The 9,017-nt window shown below is 39.1% G+C and overlaps 1 protein-coding gene across 1 annotated transcript; it reads left to right on the top strand.

The window, feature by feature from the left end:
• The first annotated feature begins 289 nt into the window (after positions 1-289).
• LOC115815917 (adhesion G protein-coupled receptor E3-like) lies at positions 290-8,332 on the top strand. The gene is made up of 12 exons (XM_030778887.1): positions 290-578; positions 3,454-3,507; positions 3,868-3,981; positions 4,151-4,332; positions 4,630-4,794; positions 6,174-6,354; positions 6,536-6,794; positions 7,057-7,123; positions 7,308-7,399; positions 7,509-7,686; positions 7,829-7,900; positions 8,258-8,332. Exons 1-12 carry the CDS (start codon positions 290-292, stop codon positions 8,330-8,332), a joined length of 1,728 nt encoding a protein of 575 aa, XP_030634747.1.
• The last annotated feature ends 685 nt before the right edge of the window (positions 8,333-9,017 follow it).

Raw genomic sequence — 9,017 nt, 5'->3', positions numbered from 1 at the left:
CATCTAGAATCCAGAACTCAAATATAGATGTTCTTAGACCTGATTACTGCCTAAACCCACGTCTTAAAAGTCAGACAGTAATCTATGCACTGTAGTATCTCTTTTGGCAACTATAGCAACAAAAATACAAGGGATATATTAATGTGTTCATAGACAATGAATAATCCAAAATCAATAAATAAGCAAAAAGCTACTTATATCAACTGTGTGTTCATGTGTGTGTGTGTGTGTGTCTTGTGTTTGTGTGTGTGTGTGTGTGTGTGTGTGTGAGACAGGTGAGAGGTTTATGATGTCCTCCCAGTCACTGCGTGCACATGTCGGAGAAACAATTAATGTGACTTGCCCAGCCCGTGATTCTGGGCGGGGAACCAGAAAGTTTGTCTGTAAGAAACCGTGTGGTATCAATGACTTCACCATCATGTCTGATCAGCCATCGTATGGGAGATACACAGTGGAGACCTCAGGAACAGGAGAGTTCATTGTGACCATCAGTAAACTGCAGAAGTCAGATGCTGGGACGTACCAGTGTGGAGCGGGCGCCTTTACATATTATGACGTGGATGTCACAGTTGTGGGCGGTAAGATTAAGAACAAAAGTACATTAAGTATATTAAAACAGATTCATTTATTGATTGATTAATTCATAGATTAAGGGACTGATTGTTTGTACAGACCCTTGTTCCCTTTATCCAATTTCATGATCTTGACAGGTTCTGGGGACCCTCTATTGATTTTCACTATAACAAAAGTAAACAATAACAACTTAATCCTAACCCTTACATTAACCCTACTCTAACCAAAAATACTTTCGAAATTAGCTTTACCAAGATGCTTTATCAGAAGTAGTTTTACCAATATATTTTATAAAAAGCAAATGTGCAATGGTTTTTAGTAGTGTTGCCTATGTCTTTCACGGTTTTCCCAGCATGTCCCCAGTACAACAGGGTTCTTTCAGTCAGCTATCTCCCTAAGTTAGCAAAAACAAGTATTCACATTCATTCTCTCTCTCTCTCTCTCTCTCTCTCTCTCACACACACACACACACACGTGCACACACACATAGTCACTGCTAAGTTTAACAAAGATGTTGCGAGATGAGAGCTAGATATGCTATTTCCCAGAACCAGAGCTGTACCATGGGAACAGGATGTATGACCATATCAGGTGATCTGTGAGGAAGTAACACAGGAATTTGTTTTCGCAGAGCAAAAAAGAGACACAAAACTGGTCAGAACATTCCTTTTTCTTTTTAAGAATGAGATATGTGATGTAAATTCATGATGCCATTCATGACAGTAGGCATGAGAGAACAGGACATCAGTATTCTGATGTGGAGAAGCTGGCTGAGGAAATTAATGTCAGGGGGCCATGTCTCCCATCTCTGTTCTTGCACACCAAAGCTTGTTAACTGAAAATGAAGAGGAGGCCCTTCAACAGGCAACATCTCGAAAAACTCAGAGATACTCTTTGAAACTTTTTGGTCACATTTGGACCATTTGAGTCAGTAGTTGGTCAAGGTGTAGATTTCAGCTGCAGGTGCTCTTTCTAAACAACTGGTAAAAATACAAGGACATACACAATGTCATCATTCAGTTATGTATCAACACAAAGTCCTCTACCTGACCCTCAGTGTTAATTATAGAGCCTTTACACAATCTGTTGGATGACTGGTTAATAGCAACATTTACCTCTCTCTGTCTGCTGTGCCTGTGGGGCATTTTTGTGGGATATGAAAACCCCAGTTTGCATTAGTCAATACTGAACATCCATATATTTTCCCCAATTTTTTTTTACTCCATTTTTCATTCTTTACAGGCTACGAAATATAAACCTCCTGTTTATGGTTATCAGTGTCTGAAGGATGAGTTTAAATGGCTTCCTGGTGCAACAGTGAGCCTACAGCAGGATAGTACATGATTGTATCTCAGACTGGTACTACAGTACCCTCAGTGTCATCATTAAGTAAAAGCCTGGCATCATGCCACTTATTGGACTGGTAGGACAAGTACAGATTAACATGAACTGGTTCCTCCCAAACAGGCCTGCCCAGCAATGTTGATTAATAAACATCCCCTAAACAGCCTAAGTGGGAGGCTTACGCTTCACCCATACAGTCACTATGCTCTTCATCAACACTGTCACCTTCTATATCAATACATCATCATGTTGTGTCCCTGAGATAAATGTACTTCTGGATGGCTTAATTAGCCATGCCCCTTTGAGGTTTGTGGTTCTGAGATGTGGTTTATGATGATGGGGAATTACAGGACATTGCCAGTAAAGACACAGCCTATCAGTTTGACCTATCAGAGTTTGACTTTAGTTTCACAGTCTGAAAGCACCTCTGTGCGGTGAACATTAATCATATGTTGAAATAACCAGCAACAGATAACAGAAAGATTATAGAGTTTATAAGTCAGTATAACTTTTAGGAGTAGTTACATATACTGAGAGGCTATGCCCTCTCTTGGAAACTTTTTAAAATATGCACAGAATATTTTTTTATATTGTTACTTTTTTATTTCTTTGAGTCTATAATCAATAAATTAAAAAGAAAAGTGCTTATACTTTCATACTTCACAAATATTTCTCTCTCTCTCTCTCTCTCTCTCTCTTTCATTCTAACAGGAAACGATATTGACTTGCAAAAGGCGTGGAAGGTATACATGAGAGTAACTGATGATTATCACGGATTTCAGACCAGTGACCAATGAACTGTCATTAATAGGACACAATAACTTTTTTTTTTTAACTTTGGTGCAATATTTTCTAATTTCTTCTTCTGAAATAACCTGGCAGGATGAATACAGATATACTGAACAGATGTATAATGTGGTGACACGCTTGGATGAAGTGATTTTATATTTTATGTTAAAATGCAGGAAAGTTACAGCAAAGATCACGGTGTGACATTTCTGGAATGGTTACGAAATATCTCATCATTCACTGTGCTGCCAGAGGATGTGAGTTACAGTGAAGAAATTGCCTATCTATCTATCTATCTATCTATCTATCTATCTATCTATCTATCTATCTATCTATCTATCTATCTATCTATCTATCTATCTATCTTCCCACCTCTTGGAGTGCTGTCCCATTTTGTTCTGTGTGCTCACATGGATGTCTTAAAGTTCTCATGTAATATACTACACTCTCTGTTGTGTTTCCCCTTCATTGTTATTCACAGTTAAATTAAAATGAAAAGAATTAAAGTCCTACTCACAGGAAATACTATAATAATAATGTAAAAAGGTGTAGAAATGTTCCATTGCAAAGTTGAATTCATTTTATCTATTAATTATTCATAACTTTTTTTTAAACAGCAGGTAAAAGCTCAACTGGATGAGGTGTTAAATACACTGGAGAGAAAATCTGATAAATCCAGTGAATCAGAAATTCCGGCAACATGGGTAAACACAGTTCTGAACATCTGTGAGGCACTGGTCTCTTTAGTGGTGAAACCAACAGACACAGAAGAGCTCCTCAACTTTACCTCCAACACCACTGGTACATAATGTCTTTACTCTGACATCACACACACAGTACCCTCTATCAGATACGTTTACCTATGCATGGATGGACTCCATGTCAAATACATTCAAAACAGATCAGTGTTCCTCTAGCTCTGGACTTGCATATCGCTGTTTTAGACCAACCTACCTAAATGGTGCAAGACAACAAAAACCTAACAAAAACCTTCAGTTAGGAACACAGGCAATGGACTCAAATGTCTCCAGATGTGTTTTAACAGGAACAATAATACTCTTAATGGATGGAAGAACAGCACTTATATGTGCATGCCCTTCATGTCTTCTGATTAATGTGATGTGGAACTGTCTGTTTAAATTCATGTTGTCTGTCTGTCAGAGGTCAAAGTCTACACTGTTGGACCAAACGCCACTTTAGAAAGCATCACTCGACTGAATAATACTGCCGCTCTCCTGGATATCGACATCATCAGTATCGCCAAGAACAACAAGGGTAAGTTTAAAATCTGATTATGCAGAAATTATGATGGTTGGCCTTGATGTGTGTTTGTTAAGTTTGACTAAATGTTAAGGACTCAACATTAAACACTGAATAACAGAGGGTACTGTGGTGATACATTTTTGGTAGTTTGGATTTAAACTATTATTTATCTGAAACTCAGGACATGCATCTGTGGCCTTCATGACGTATGACAACATGTCAGAAATACTGAAGCCCACCTTCTTCCCCTCAAAGAAAGACACAGTCAACACTATGATGTCCACAGTAGTCTCAGCCTCCCTGCCCAAAACCACCAACAAAACACTTACCAATCCAGTTAACTTCACCCTGAAACACATCAGAGTAAGCATTTTAACTTCTTAAATGGATATATGGAAGGAAATAGGGGATCATGACATGAATACAGCATTACGTATGATAAATGAGAAAATAAATAAATACTTCATATGAGCAATAATAACATATGCCACAATAAGCATAATCACAAATCATTAAAAAACATGTGATATACATATGAATGTACATTTAGACATGTGAGAAGGAGGCACTTGTGTAGAAAGACAGAAACACACAAGCATTCCATTTCATTTTATTGGATTTTACACTTAAATTTACACATGTTCCACCTCCACTGACCAGGAGATGGATCCTACAGGAACCCTTTACTGTGTCTACTGGGACAAAACTGCATGGAGCACAAATGGCTGTGTGAGAATCAGTGAGGAAAATTCCAATGATACAATCTGTTCCTGCACACACTTGTCTACCTTTGCTCTCCTCATGCAAACTGAAAAATTACCTGAGGTAAGGGATCACAGGTACTTTATCATGTAGATAAAAGTAAAATATAGTACAGAATGAGGAAGTAATGGCATTTGAATAAACTTGTTACTTTGTGTCATGATTAATGTGTGGAGTGATGTCAGCATCACAGCATTTTTTTGGGAGAAAGTGTCAATAGTTGACGTAGTTGCGATGTCATTCTCTGTCCATTAGTGGCCGCTAATTTTCCCATCTTGGTTCTAATTTTTACTTTCATCAAGATTTCATGGATTTATCTCATTCATAAAAGTGACCAACAAGGTAATATTTCCAAAGTCACAATATAGCTTATGTGATATTTCATAAGGGATGATAGATAGACAGTGATGATTTTTTTTTTATTATTACGTTAGTATGTACGTTTCCTTGTGAGATCTGTTTGTAGTAATGTAACATACGTATATATACTCAGTGGCCATAGATGCAGTTGTTCATGGAAGCAGCACTTCATTCACAATGATAAATGACTTCTAGTGATTCAGGTAACCATGGCTTTATAGATAAAACAGAGAGATACTGTATCATGGGATGCAGATTCTGATCAGTTGTATATAATGAGAAAAATGACTGACTTGACTCACTGTTGCTGTGACATTATTGTCAGTTGAACATCTCAGTCAGTCACCCGGCTGGGCTGTTCACCAACAACAGTGGATGGGATTTATTTAGAAATGTGTGTCAAACAAAAAATACCCTCTGAGCAGCAGTTCTGGGGATAAAAGTAGCTCTTCAAACTTCAGAGTTTAAAGATGAATGCAAAGAATAGTTCAGTCTAGCACGAGGATGACAAGCACGTGAATTATAGTGCAGAATCACTCTGGAGTGCAGAGCGGTATCTCAGAATATAGAAAACTTTTCGACCCCTGTCAGAGATAGACCCCACCAGATTCTATTATCATTACCACCAACACCAACCAGCTGAGTGAATCCTGGTTCTTTATGCATCAAGCTGTGAACAGTGTCTGGATTTAGTGTAAGCAGTAATAAACCGTGGACATGTCCTGCCTGGTATCAAAGTCTGGTTGTTGTGGTTTAATAGTGAAGGGAAAGATTTCCTGAGATCCATGAGGTCATTTTGAAATAAATGCTTGTACACTTAAATGCCACAGCTTACCATAATATTAGAACAGGCCCAGTGCATGTTTCATATTCACAGTTTATCCTTTACCACATGGATGCGTTGGGTAGGCAGAGAGTTCACTTTCTTTAGACCTTTTTCAGTGTGAATGTGGAGTCCATTACAGCAGCATGGACCATTATTCAATTGAAACCTTTCTAGCAACTTGTAGGATCAAACATCTGAAGAGTTGAGAAAAAAATCATCTAACTCTGTTCAACTTGAACCACTTGTCGTTTTTCAGAGTCATCGCTTGGAGCTGCTGAGCACCATTGCTTTTGCAGTAGGACTGACATTCCTGTTCTTGGCTGTTTTGACCTTCATCCTGTTTCGTAAGAACTCGAGAGTGAGCAGCGTACTTCGAATGAACCTCTGCATCTGTCTGCTGCTAGCACACCTCCTCTTCCTGCTTACTCAACGTTTTCTGGCTGGCAGCAGTTACAAGGTGTTGTTAATGGCATATCACCCATCATCAATTCACTTCTATTAATGAAATGGTAACAGTGGTGTACTTGAAAAATAGCATGATAATAAGTTACTTTATCAAAGTCATGAAGATGCGTTATGATGATGATGATGATGATGATGAGAACTAACATATTTCTTTCTCTAACATCTCGCCTTCTGCTCAGGGAGCATGTGCTGTGTTTGCGGGAATATTGCACTTCCTTCTTCTCTCTGCATTTGTGTGGATGTTCCTTGAGGCCATAACTCTCTTCATCTCAGTGAAGAACCTATCAAAGATCAAATCCAGGCGGAGGGAGGTGCTTCACTGGAAATACCAACTTGTGATTGGTTATGTGGTCCCCACTCTTGTGGTTGGTGTATCTGTGGCTGTTCAGCGTGACGGTTATGACAGTGAGACGTGAGTACAGACAGAGCATTGTGTTCTATCCACCATCGATTAAATTCTTCAAATGATTTTCAAGTTTTTCAGTTAACAAGAACATGATGGTAATTGCACATTACTGAGAATTTAGAAATCAAAGTGTGATAGACAGGATGAAGCATTCAATTTTAAAGTGCTGTGTTGGTCAGTAACAAACAATAACAAAACATTTGGTGTAAATTTGGTGTAATGTTTTACACTGTATGATTTGTGATGGATACTCTTCTCTTCTGTGTAGGTGCTGGATTAAGTTGGAGACGAGCTATGTGTGGAGTTTTTTGGGTCCTGTTTGCTTCATTCTTGCAGTGTGTATCCTTTAGTGATCCTATTCTGTGTTGCTCAGATACTCTTGCCTCTTATACTGTGAATATACTAATACAGAAGGTGATGGGAGTTCCCTAGGTCCTGAACAGGTTTAAAGTAAAGTAATGTACTTAAACCAGTTTTAGAATCAGCAACTGAAATTTTAATTTGCTCTCACCTGTCCAGATGAATTTGATCCTCTTCATCACCATCATCATCACTCTTCAGTGTACACTGATGCACCTGAGCGGTGATGTCTCGCAGATCAAAACCAGCAGGTAACACAGAGAGACCCACAACACACTCCTTCACATAAACATCTACATTTTTCTACCACTCTATTACTAATGTCATTAATGCACCTGCAAACAAACTGACACTCTTTAGGACTATGGTGTTCAAAGCACTGGCCCAGTTTTTTATACTGGGTTGCCCCTGGATACTAGGGTTCTCCATAAAGCATGGTGAAGGGGTGGAGATCATCTTCCTACTCCTCACTTCTCAGCAAGGCACCTTCATCTTCCTGGTCCACTGTGTCCTCAGTGAAGAGGTAAAGCAGAATCAAGTTCAGAAACCTTTGAATTGTTTCTCATGCATATGTTTCCAAATGCACTGCAACCTGCATCCGTGAACTCTGGCCATGATATCTTTCTCAAACTGTTTCTCTTTGACCGCCCCCCCCCCCCTTCTTTTATGTTTATTTCCAGGTCAGAAAGCAGTACAAAAAGTTGTGGTACACCCTCTGCCCTCACCATGAGACCAATGAACAGATGACACAGGTGAGTGACATTAGGTGACACCAGTCAGATTCAAGTTTCACATTTTCTTGGTTTAGGACACGACTTGGACTTGAAATAAAAGACTTAGGGAAGTCTTGAGCTGCTGTCTTTTTTCTTTTTAGTTGTTTTTGCTCCACCAATTCACTGTACAGCATTTAAACACAATAAGAAATGGAATGAACTGTTGGAAACAATTATGCTGGTTGGATATCTCCAAAGGGTCCGTTTAGCACCTGTTATCAGTGTTAATGCTAAGGTTACGATTTAAAAATCAAAGTATATATAAAATAACCACTTTCTTACTACTCTGTCACCATTAATTTTGCCTTTGTGTGTGTGTGTGTGTGGGTTCTGCAGAATGTGAGGACTGTCCAGAGTACCATTTACAGTAATGACGCTGATCCTAGTGTTGACCTGGATAAAAAGGATTAGCAGGGAGAGGAGAGGAGAGGAGGGGAGAGGAAAGGAGAGGAGAGGAGAGGAGAGGAGGGGAAAGGAGAGGAGAGGAGAGGAGTGGAGAGAAGAGGTGTCTACAAACAGTTTAGTTCCTGATTTCGTCTTTTAGCCCCTAATTCATTGTTTCTGATGTATTTAGCAGAACAACCCATGGGCATTTCTGTACTAATTAGAGCAGTTTTTCTCAACCCAGTTCTTAACAAACATTCTCATATTTAATTGTCTGCAGTTCTGTACTGTGTTCTCTCACACAAAAACTGGATCCCTTGTCAGTTGGTGTCCTCTGACTCTCATAGGACATAATGTTGAACAGTGTGACACAGAGAACTCACTAGGAATGAACGCACCGCTTTACCTGTTATTTCTGGACATTATGGGTGACTTTCATAATTTACAGAGCAATTCCTGAATTCTGCACTTGACAGAAAATGGCAAATCTCAGCCCTTTAACAGTTAGTGGAATTTGAGTCACTGCTATAGATTTAGCCTCACCGTCACATGCTATAAACTGAGCCTCATTCTCACGCGTGATACAGTAGCGGCCTATAGGAAGTGGTTTATGAATATAAGGGAGCAGAATGAGGATAAAAGACCGTGACTAATAAAGCTGGTCATTCTCTCTCATGTCTTCTCAGAGGATGCCACTATGCACTGATTCTGC

The sequence above is a fragment of the Chanos chanos genome, chromosome 7, assembly GCF_902362185.1.
Source record: "Chanos chanos chromosome 7, fChaCha1.1, whole genome shotgun sequence".
NCBI classification, from domain to species: Eukaryota; Metazoa; Chordata; class Actinopteri; order Gonorynchiformes; family Chanidae; genus Chanos; species Chanos chanos.
This window is presented reverse-complemented; position numbering and strand designations above follow the sequence as displayed.

What these genes read in the sequence shown, in the direction of transcription:
- LOC115815917 (XM_030778887.1), top strand. Translation starts at nt 290, where the DNA reads ATGTCCTCCCAGTCACTGCGTGCACATGTCGGAGAAACAATTAATGTG. An exon ending in TCACCCTGAAACACATCAGA is followed by an intron (nt 4,333 to 4,629) that starts GTAAGCATTTTA and finishes TCCACTGACCAG; the next exon opens with GAGATGGATCCTACAGGAAC. An exon ending in CCAATGAACAGATGACACAG is followed by an intron (nt 7,901 to 8,257) that starts GTGAGTGACATT and finishes TGGGTTCTGCAG; the next exon opens with AATGTGAGGACTGTCCAGAG.